General features: G+C 35.6%; 2 protein-coding genes across 4 annotated transcripts in view; one reads left to right on the top strand and one right to left on the bottom strand.

Annotated features, from left to right (window-relative positions):
* LOC145663132 (uncharacterized) overlaps window positions 1-12,543 on the bottom strand; it is a 121,019-nt gene that overhangs the window by 52,809 nt on the left and 55,667 nt on the right. The window lies entirely within an intron of this gene.
* LOC145661879 (uncharacterized) overlaps window positions 7,603-12,543 on the top strand; it is a 49,351-nt gene continuing 44,410 nt past the window's right edge. The window contains exon 1 of the mRNA XM_081727221.1: window positions 7,603-7,617. Coding sequence (XP_081583347.1) covers window positions 7,603-7,617 — 15 coding nt within the window. The remainder of the gene's footprint in view (window positions 7,618-12,543) is intronic.

Raw genomic sequence — 12,543 nt, 5'->3', positions numbered from 1 at the left:
TCAGTGCTATCTGAAAATATAGGTCCACCATTGGACGGAAATTTTCGACTAAATAACCAATCTAAAATTCGGCAGAATTTTCTGGACCCCCCTTCACCTCTCTTTTAGATATCTATGTCCTTCTGATATCTAGTTCAATCCAGATTTTACCAAAATTTATTCGTTTCAAAGCCCCACCGCCAAAAATGCTTTGTTTTGATTGGAGGATTCACCCACGCTATGATGTTAGAGCGCGATTATTCCCATTCCCTGCCTAGAATCTTGCCGAAGACAGCAGACCTAAATCTTCCCAGCTCAGAAAAAGGTAGAAATTACCTAGAAAAACTGCATTAATAAGGTAAATCTAGTCTAATAGTTGAATAAATACCATCCAGGAAGCCATGGAGCCATAATTTACTAAATTTCATAGTAAAAAAAAAAACCGGACTGAAGAACTGAAATAGAAAGTGTAATTTAGTGACGCCATGTTTTGCTGATATAATTAGTGATGGACAGGTTCTACCAAGTGAAGTGCATCAGTTTGTTAGGTGTTCTTAAAGATCCATAAACAGTTTCGGAAGAGTAGTGTTTTCTTCCTTAAAATATTTTTATCCTGATAATTATTCCTTTTAGAGTTACGTAAGGCCTGCCCCACTGCCGTTTGTGTTCGTGTATGTAGTGAATGTGATTTCTTTTTTATACTTATCTAGTAGTAACATGGCGGTATTTAATTTCGTTGTAGTTAGGATAGTGATCATAATGCACGTGTAAAGTTTCAAGAGGGCTCCTGTCTACTCCCAACTTGGGGGTACAGCTTCCAGCAGGGATGGGTTGAACGTATAGTTATCATAAGGTTCTTTTCCCTTCAGGAAAGGGGCCTATATTTTTTCCAATAAATAGTTTGGGTATGAACTAAACAGGTTGAATTAAGAGTGTGATTTAGTGAATACAAGGGCCAATTGGCCCTGTTCCTTTCTTTCCCTTTCCTTGCGTAAACCGATAGAGCCGATTTTAAAGAAAATGGTAAAATCTGAATGTTGTTTATGTGAGTAAATGGTAATGATTAATATGTATTATAACATGTATTAATGTAGTTTGTAGTTATGGATGTGGCATGTATGTGTTTGTAATGTAGTATCAGTAGTAGCAATTGTAGTTAAGTGATGAAACAGTGTGTGAAATAATGAAGTATGGATAGTGTATCATTCGTATTCGATCAATAGCTAAACGCAAGATATCAATCTATAGTAATATCAGAAAATGAGAGTGTCGTAGTATCAAAATTCCGTGTACAAGGTCACATTCAGTGGTTCAAGGGTTGATCATATCGTCGCTAGCCCCTAGTGTCAAAATTCAGTACTAACCGTCATCCTTATGTCGATGTTCTTAGTGATTTAGTTTTCATGAAATTGACCTTTCTTTTCGAAATAAAACCTAGTAAATATAATTCCCAGCCCAAATGCATATACAGTTAGGTTAAGTGATCCAAAATTAATATTTTCTGAAAATTACAACATTCTACTTAGTCTAGAAATCGAAATATTTAAGTAAATAAACAATACGTAAATTCTTAACAGAAGTCGGGCGATATGATGCCAGTTTTTCGCTTTGAAATTATATTAAATGTTCATTTTTTTCTCTGTGGCTGCAGAATAATTTCATTGTTGTCAGAATTTTATGAAATTGAATAATATCGCGAAGAACTCTACTTTCTGTGAACATACATACATTTTTTTCATGAAGCTACGAAGTATAACATAGTATTGGTTGCGTGGTAAGGGAGTCTTGAGTTCGAGGGATGTTTTGTGTGGTGGCCGGAACATGAAACGTTGGCAATGATTTATAGATTTAGAAGTATATGACGAAGTGTGCATATAGTCTGGGTGTAGTTAAAGAAATAGGGTGGTTATGAAATACGACGTCGTAATAAACGAATAAAGTGATAGTATGTATATATTGTGAAACGAAATGAATGAGAGGACACCCATATACATATATATATATATATATATATATATATAGATATATATATAAGCCCAGTTTATTAGTCACGTTTCGGTAAAAGAATAAATATATATATATATATATATATATGTCCTGTCACGGTCGCCAATTGAAAGAAAACGGAAAAAAAGAAAAAAAACAAACAATACAAACTGTAGTAGTAATTAACGAAGAAGAACTGCATGTAGTGTAGAGGAGTCGCTAAAATTAACTTGTACGAGGGCGATTACGAAACATCACCTACTAATCGAAATCATGATTATTTTCCAATAAAGTAAAATTCAATAAGCTTTCTTGTTATTGTTTGTCCCTGAATGCATACTCATCTCATGGTTAATTATCCCATATCGGACTTCCGAAGAAACTCATCGAAACAACTTATTGACCGTGCCAATAGCGACTACTCTCAGTCATGACTCCGTTTTCTTTCATTCAGAAATAGCAAAGAAAAGAAAGAAGTAGAAGGGTAAAAGAAGGAGGTAGAAGGGAGGAAAAAGAAAGAAAACAAATAGAATATTTTAATAAGAAATAGATTACTGGATAATTCCGGGAATATAGTAAGAAGTCGGGAAAGGCGTTGAAAGATGAATCATTTTAAACGTTATTAATGACTAATCAATTTTAGAATGCTTCGGAATAAACACATGTTCCTCCATACCACCCCGACCTAGCTCCAGGCACCATGTTCGTGGGGTTGCCCAGACCTAGACCCGGAAAGGAGAAAATCGAAATTATTCTTCGTAAAGTTAATCCGAACGATGATTGATAACCATCCAGTATCTCTAGGATCGACCACACATATGAATTAGCCACAAAAAAAATCAAAGTTATAAACTCAATATAAATTTATGTATCGCATCAATAAGGGTTTCAACTTCCTGGAAGAAAGATGTCGTATTTAGGCTCATCCTGCTATTTTCGTCTCACTCCTAGATCCGATTTAAACCGTTAGTAGCGGTCCTTCATGACCTAGGTTATTTACCTTAACACATATATTACAACATGACACGTATATTATAGACGTTAATATGACAAATGATATTACTAAAATTACTTAAATTAAATCTATCATGCATTCACTCGCTCACTCACTCAGGACAGTGTATATATGTTTAAAGGAAACCAACTAACTACAAAGGTACAAATAGTTTATTACATTCATAGTGAAAAGAAAAAAATTAATTATAAAAAAATTAAAAGCACAAGTTCTTGGTTATATATCAATAGAATACATAGGGTTCTACTTTAGTAAGTCTTTATACATTTGATCATATTGACAAATGGAAAGAAAAAAATAATTACATATATCTTAGGCATGCTAAAGCGAAATTATGATTTGCGACATACGCAAAGAAGACACTTATTTTACTTTAAAAAAATGGATAAAGAAAAAGAAAAGAAAAAAACTTTTGGGTGTAATAGAACTTATGTCTCTACTTCACATTGAGCAATAAAATATTAATAATTCCTAGCGTTCAAATCACAAATCGCGCACTACTCATAGCGTCCAAAATATTTCGCTCCATTTAACTTAGTTTGTGTTTATATATATATATATATATATATATATATATATATATATATAAATAACTATTGGTTTATAAAAACCATTCATCAACTATATTTAGTTTGTGACTATTAGCAGTTTATATCTGCACTCGCATACTGCGACGTTTATACCCATCTAGGGATTTTGAAAATCACTTTCCGCCAGAGGATGCTTCTCCTCTTAGTCAGTCCATTTACAAATTTCTTAATCAGATAATTTTAAGTTACTTGTTCATCACTGGGACACGTCATGAGACCTTTCATTTATTCAGGATCACTTTTGTGTATGTATATATATATAGTTCGGATTTGAGATGATCTTCCACAGGTGTAAGGAGTATAATGATTTAAATTAAGGAAAAACACTGGTCAAGTCATAGGATACATATGCAGGTGAGAGGGATTAAAGGTACACTTTCCACAATGGTTTTAGGTTGGTAGCTCAGGAATAATATTCATTATGATGTGGGTTACATTTAGACCCGCCGTTACTTCTTAATACATGCCATTAAATAATGATTACATAGGTTATGATTTACATCTATTCAGGAGAAAGGAAAATTATTTGAGTGCACGGCGGTATTCTTGACAAAATCTATATTATTATATTCGTCGGAAACTTACTTGTAAACTATAGCAACCAATACACGTTTGGGGGGACAGACACGAGCGCTCTTACATATATCCATATAATACATTTAATATACTTTTACTTTAACATCATATTCACATACTAAGCACATGTACATTTCGACGTATTCATTTATCTCTCTATATATATATTTATATTTAATAAATGCGCACACATTTAATTACATAACCCCAACAATAATTTCAGAAAAGGTTGCAAACATTGTACAAGAAAAACAAATGACTTCCGACATTACATATGAAAAAAGAATTGATTTTTTTACCTGATACCGCGCATCTATAAATTTCAACTTTCATATAGTCAATTCGTGCATGAATCGTAAAAAAAAACTTTGTGAGGCAGGCACGTAACACAGAACATTCCTAAAGATATAAATAGATAAACCAAAATACAATTTCTGGGCCCAGGTTAACTACAAGATAAACGAAAACCAAACGGAAGGAAAGTGACCGATGGATTAAAAAAACTTAGCGGGACGACGGTGAAAGAACGTAATTGAAGTGTCGTCAAATATAAAGTCGTTATTCATTTTGGCAATAGGTCAAAATGTGATGGAGGACCCAATCACTATCTACTCTATCCATGAATTGTGTCTTGCAACATCTCAGCTGGTAATTTCAGATCAGAGTTGTACGTTAAATAAATTGTAAGCGACAAGTTCAAAATCGGGGGGGGAGGTTGAAAATTTAAAAAAAAATCTCGAAGTAAGAACGAAGAGACAAGAAAGAGAAAGCGGCGCCAACGAAAGGAGAAAGATTAAAGTGCTATTCACTACACAGAAGAGTGATCGAATTTAAATATATAACAACTCATAGCCAAAAATATTCGCATATGCCGAAAGAGGGTGGTTTACTTAAATACGTAAACTAGGAGGGAGGTCCTGCTGCCAAGGATGCAAGTTCTGTGTCCATCAGATCCCAATCCCACAAGAGTTTGCTTGTAAGATTGAAATCCGAGCCCCGTATCCGGCCCAAACCAGCAGGATAAAAGGAGAGGGGGAAGGGACCAGGTAACTGCGTCCCCAATTTTGAAATCTCTAAGGAAAAATATTCGACCCCTCAGAACAACTAAGAAGGTTCAAGAACAGTAATGAAACTAGAGTAAGAGTAATAGCTAAGACATCCCTGACTAATGATTTGCCGAAATAATAAAAAAAAATAAATAAACTGAATTTTGGATCGGTGATTTCAATTACCAAAACATCACCGATAGCTACCCTGCGCAGACATGCCAGTCTGGGATGTCGTTAATTTCCCTCATCTAATTAAGCTAAAGAAAAGAAATGAAAATACTTAAGGGGACTAGGGGTCGACATCCGGGTACGCGAAAATAAATTTCAATAACTAATTGTTTTAATTCTGTAACCCAATCAGAGCTGTCGCCTCCATGAACATTGTAAGCTAGCCCGAGTAGGTAACGTGGAAAAAAAAAATCTCACGGAGCAGGATATTCTATTTTAAGACCGACCCCAAAGAAAAAAGAAAAATAAAAAATATAATTCATTACAGCCCTGTTGTGTAACAACGATTGTCTTTCCATAATTGATTATTAAATATGTCCAGTTAGCGATTATATGATGCTACAAATATTATTAAACGAGATTATTATGAACGAATACGACTGCAATAACAAATTAAGCTATTCAGCACTAACATAGTCCTGCAATATCTCACCCACATGTTCGCAGGATGCTCCGGTGTAGGGGCCAGAACCCGAGATGTTGCTAGCTATACATAATCCTTAAATATATATATATATATTCTTTTACCGAAACGTGACTAATCATAAACTGGGCTTATATATATATATATATATATATATATATATATATATATATGGGTGTCCTCTCATTCATTTCGTTTCACAATATATTCATACTATCATTTTATTCGTTTATTACGACGTCGTATTTCATAACCACCCTATTTCTTTAACTACACCCAGACTATATGCACACTTCGTCATATACTTCTAAATCTATAAATCATTGCCAACGTTTCATGTTCCGGCCACCACACAAAACATCCCTCGAACTCAAGACTCCCTTACCACGCAATCAATACTATGTTATACTTCGTAGCTTCATGAAAAAAATGTATGTATGTTCACAGAAAGTAGAGTTCTTCGCGATATTATTCAATTTCATAAAATTCTGACAACAATGAAATTATTCTGCAGCCACAGAGAAAAAAATGAACATTTAATATAATTTCAAAGCGAAAAACTAGCATCATATCGCCCGACTTCTGTTAAGAATTTACGTATTGTTTATTTACTTAAATATTTCGATTTCTAGACTAAGTAGAATGTTGTAATTTTCAGAAAATATTAATTTTGGATCACTTAACCTAACTGTATATGCATTTGGGCTGGGAATTATATTTACTAGGTTTTATTTCGAAAAGAAAGGTCAATTTCATGGAAACTAAATCACTAAGAACATCGACATAAGGATGACGGTTAGTACTGAATTTTGACACTAGGGGCTAGCGACGATATGATCAACCCTTGAACCACTGAATGTGACCTTGTACACGGAATTTTGATACTACGACACTCTCATTTTCTGATATTACTATAGATTGATATCTTGCGTTTAGCTATTGATCGAATACGAATGATACACTATCCATACTTCGTTATTTCACACACTCTTTCATCACTTAACTACAATTGCTACTACTGATACTACATTACAAACACATACATGCCACATCCATAACTACAAACTACATTAATACATGTTATAATACATATTAATCATTACTATTTACTCACATAAACAACATTCAGATTTTACCATTTTCTTTAAAATCGGCTCTATCGGTTTACGCAAGGAAAGGGAAAGAAAGGAACAGGGCCAATTGGCCCTTGTATTCACTAAATCACACTCTTAATTCAACCTGTTTAGTTCATACCCAAACTATTTATTGGAAAAAATATAGGCTCCTTTCCTGAAGGGAAAAGAACCTTATGATAACTATACGTTCAACCCATCCCTGCTGGAAGCTGTACCCCCAAGTTGGGAGTAGACAGGAGCCCTCTTGAAACTTTACACGTGCATTATGATCACTATCCTAACTACAACGAAATTAAATACCGCCATGTTACTACTAGATAAGTACAAAAAAGAAATCACATTCACTACATACACGAACACAAACGGCAGTGGGGCAGGCCTTACGTAACTCTAAAAGGAATAATTATCAGGATAAAAATATTTTAAGGAAGAAAACACTACTCTTCCGAAACTGTTTATGGATCTTTAAGAACACCTAACAAACTGATGCACTTCACTTGGTAGAACCTGTCCATCACTAATTATATCAGCAAAACATGGCGTCACTAAATTACACTTTCTATTTCAGTTCTTCAGTCCGGTTTTTTTTTTACTATGAAATTTAGTAAATTATGGCTCCATGGCTTCCTGGATGGTATTTATTCAACTATTAGACTAGATTTACCTTATTAATGCAGTTTTTCTAGGTAATTTCTACCTTTTTCTGAGCTGGGAAGATTTAGGTCTGCTGTCTTCGGCAAGGTTCTAGGCAGGGAATGGGAATAATCGCGCTCTAACATCATAGCGTGGGTGAATCCTCCAATCAAAACAAAGCATTTTTGGCGGTGGGGCTTTGAAACGAATAAATTTTGGTAAAATCTGGATTGAACTAGATATCAGAAGGACATAGATATCTAAAAGAGAGGTGAAGGGGGGTCCAGAAAATTCTGCCGAATTTTAGATTGGTTATTTAGTCGAAAATTTCCGTCCAATGGTGGACCTATATTTTCAGATAGCACTGACACCGTAAGACTTGTAATAATCCATTTACATCTCCATATACAAGACTTATAACTAATGTAATATATAAATAAAGATATCGATTCCCAAAACTATAATTCCTAATGAAGTTTTACAGTTTTCCATGTTAATTTGAAATAGAATAACAAACAAAATTACGAATTATATGAACAGCCAGAAATTTTTTGTTAAACGTCAAGTACAGTCGGTGCAAAAAATTTCGGGCACCCTCCTATTAAAAACATCTTCACATTAGACTGTAATGGTATATTACACCAACAACATTCATTTCCACACATATAACAACAAACAAACCAAAGTGCTGTGCATCAAAAGCATATTAATATGGTGTAGACTTTACCTTTAAAGCAGCTTATTATTTCCGTGATCGAATACCGCAAACTAACAAACGACATTCACTCCACATAATTCAAACTACGTGTACAATGGAAAATATATTTACGTACAACACTACAACATACATTAAATAGCCCAAACAATTAAACACCAGTAACAATTTGAATATTCTGTTCTCACTTCATTTGCTTAAATTTGATTGTTTTTGTACGGTCAATAAATCTTTGAATTTCATGTATTGCGTGGAATACGATATTAATAACATTTGGTTGACTTTATCAATAATTCATCTTAAATTTTCAACCAATTCTGAAACAAGATGAGATTGGTACACGTTCTCTATCTTTACTTCTTCCCCAAATCACCTTCATCTTTATCATTACATAGTTTTTCTATTTATCTTTTTATTACACTTCCCTATGGCTGCATCTGGATAACTGAAAACACGTTAAAACTGTATTTCTCTTTTTACATCTGTCCAACATTAAAAATTTTCAACTGTATTTACTTCGAATTATCCAAAACATAGGTTCAAAGTTCGATTTATCCACGATATTTTACTATTGTTTTCAATACAGTTTTCAAGGGGAATGGACTTCGGTTCGAATTATCCAATATTTCGAATTATCCAAGTTCGAATTAACGAAACTCTACTGTATCTCAACCTTTGTGTGTGTAGAAAACAGTACTATGTTCGGGTGGTTTTCTCAGCATTCTCTTCACACTGCACAGTCACGTAGCCAGGATTTCGTAATGAGGGGTCCGTGACATGAAATATTGTAGTTATCACAACAGAGGCTCGATAATTTTAAACTAATATTTTATGGCAACATATATTGGTTCATTTAGCTAGGATTTCGTAATTGGGGGTGGGGCGTAACATGAAATATTGTGCTTATCACACAAGGGGCTTGATCAATCTAAACTAAAGGGTTGTATAAAAAGTCTACGCGGTTTTTGGTACATTTTTAAACAAAAAATTTATTTATTGAAAATCAATTTTAATCAAATACATATTGATCATTATTATCTATGACCTTTTGCCATTTTTCGGGTACCTTCATAATTCCATCGGTGTAGAACTTCTGTGGTTTATCGTCGAAAAACTTGGCCAAGTGATTTTCAGCGGAGCTTTGGTCGGCCATTTTTTTTAACCATCAAGAGAAAAAAATGAAATGAAATCTTTGAGTTTTACGTCCCACGGTTATGCCGGTTAGGCTAGAGGAGACGGTGATGGTGAGTAATGAATGAAATGGTGAAATGAAGAAAGTGGGAGGAAACGGGAGAACCCCGAGAAAACCCACGCACACGGTGTTTGTCCACCACAAAGTTCACTTGGCGGAGGCTGGGATCGAACCCGGGACCCCTAACACCAGAGATGAACGCTCTAGCACTGAGCCACCGCGGCCCCAACCATCAAGAGAGTTTTGCAGAGACTGAAACAAATGGTAATAAGACGGTGCAAGGTCCGGTCCGGGCTATACGGTGGATGCATCAAAACTCCCCAACTAAGTTCCGTCAATTTATTCCGAGTCACCAAAGATGTGTGTGGCCGCGCATTGTTATGATGGAACACAACTCCCTTTCTGTTGGCAAATTCTGGTCGCTCTTTCTGGATTGCTTCGTTCAATCGGTCGAGTTGTGCACAGTACAGGTCCGAATTGATGGTTTCGTATTAAGTGTATTCCGTATTAAGTTCAAGTGCAATCCACCAAGTGATAACAACATCCGTAGATGACATCATCAGCTTAAAATAGGGATGGTACCGAGACCGAGACGGCCTTTTATATACCGAGACGAGACCGAGACCGAGACGGTCTTTTATCTACCGAGACGAGACCGAGACCGAGACGGACCTCTATAAATCGAGACGAGACCGAGACGAGACTTAGGTCAGTCTCGAAAGTCTCGGTCTCGTCTCGAATATTGATATAGACAACTATTAAGATTGACCTTTACTCAAAATTTCTTTCGTTGCTGTATTAGGTAATATGGGAACGGTTGACTAATTTTCAGTGGCGTATTTAGGGGATGGCTGTCGGACTAAAGCCCCTCTCGAAATAGATTTGTGATCATTTTTTCGCATTGCACGTACAACTCAAATATTTCTTACTCGTTCTCAAGCCTCTCCCGAAACAAAATCCACTGCTGATGTGTATAGTCATCTCTGTTTCTCTCTCCCTCTCTCAACACACACACACACACACATTATATATATATATATATATATATATATATATATATATATATATATATATATATAATACTACCGGATCCAGGATACGATCGAGGGAGGGGCTAAACCATAGTTTGACATTTTATCCAGTGTAAAGAAAGAAGTAGGATTGAAGCCCACTTTATACAGTGTACAGCTGAGCGTCAAGGGGAGGTATAACCCCTTTAACACTCCCCTTGGATCCTCGCCTGTATATCATATCTAATATAAGTAAAAGGAAGAGTTTGTTTGTCTGTATGTCTGCGTGTCTGTCTTTCTGATTGCCTGTGTGCGGCTGGGGACCAGACGAGAGTCCAAGAGTTGCGCAATTTGGGTGACAAGTATCATGTCCCAGGCCTCAGACCAAGAAGCTTTTTTTTTTTTTTTTTTTTAAATCAGAAGGGTAGAAAGTGATACTTCCATTAGCGATGACTTTCAAATTCAGCTACCAGCGCATGCGGGAAGGGGTTCACCTGCTGGGGAGGGGGTACCCAGACATGTAAAAATAATACAAAATGACCGATATTAGTGTCAAATACACACAGTAGTTTTCGCGGTTGCTGAGATAGTGATACTCCCACAGGCCTTGACTTGCAAATACTGGTCCCATGCGAAAAATGGTTATTTCATCTAGTTATATATATTAAAAATGCTGAATTTTTTTAACATGCTGTGTGAAATATGGAAGAGGAAATTCTTCCAGATACTCTGCAATACCACTTGATAAACAAGCAATGTTGCCAACGCAACATAAAGTTGTAATTTCTCAAATTGCACTACGTTTGATATTACATATTTCTGTTCAGTTAATTTAGTTTAGTGCGTGAGTTTTTTCGGGGTTCTCCCGTTCCCTCCCACTTTCTTCATTCCACCATTTCATTCATCTCTCGTCATCACAGTCTCCTTTAGCCTAACCGGAATAATCGTGGGACGTAAAACTCAAAAATTTTATTTCATTTTTTAATTGAGTTTAACGCCTCTTTCAGCAGCGAGGTTGTATGAGACTGAACCTATTGATTAATGTTGAATCTAAACCACATGAGCTCCCGCCGGGAATCTAACCCTGGTCTCTCACGCTATAGGCTAACTGCTTAGCCACGAAAGAGCTCTACATATTTCTAATTTAGATATTAAATTAAACCACAAAAGCACATATCTTATTCAGTGTAACAAAGGACAATACATATCACTAACATCAACATTTTGGAGATCTCTAATAACTCAAATGGCAGGAACATTCTAACATTAATGTTCAAATCTTTAAGTTTTACGTCCCACGGTTATGCCGGTTAGGCTAAAGGAGACGGTGATGATGAGTAATGAATGAAATGGTGGAATGAAGAAAGTGGGAGGAAACGGGAGAACCCCGAGAAAACCCACGCACACGGTGTTTGTCCACCACAAAGTTCACTTGGCGGGGGCTGGGATCGAACCCGGGACCCCAAGCACCAGAGGTGAACGCTCTACCACTGAGCCACCGCGGCCCCACATTAATGTTCAGTAGTTTTAATTACAACAAGTCGCAGTTACATTATTTTAAGCAGTGTTGCGAACTTAAATAAATTGCTAAATATTATTATAAATATAGTGCAAATAACGTAGCTAAAGTGCAAAATATTTTAAAATTACTCGTAATTTGTTTTATGGTGCAAAAATGTTTTCAAAACACGATGTTTTTCATAGTCTTTGGGCTACTTATAATGTTAATGTCAAAGTTTTCGTTCCAGCAATACATGTAAAAGCAAATTGTAACTGAAATTAAGCGTAACTGACAACTTTTCAGTAGCACTAGTTGTTCTCCCTAAGCCTTAGGCCTGGTGTATTTTTTAGATTAAAACACTGCTTTATTAAAATTTTAATTACACCCTAACTGCATTTCATTTGTTATAGTTTGACCACCGACCACCTCAAACTCGATGCATATCATATATTTATATGCAATTATTCAAAGACTTACAGTTAGTAATACACATTGTGTTGATTTTAGGT

This window comes from Thermobia domestica, chromosome 10, assembly GCF_964235325.1.
Source record: "Thermobia domestica chromosome 10, izTheDome1.hap1.1, whole genome shotgun sequence".
In the NCBI taxonomy this organism is placed as follows: Eukaryota; Metazoa; Arthropoda; class Insecta; order Zygentoma; family Lepismatidae; genus Thermobia; species Thermobia domestica.
Note: the sequence above shows the minus strand (reverse complement) of the source record. Positions and strands in the feature narration are given on the sequence as shown.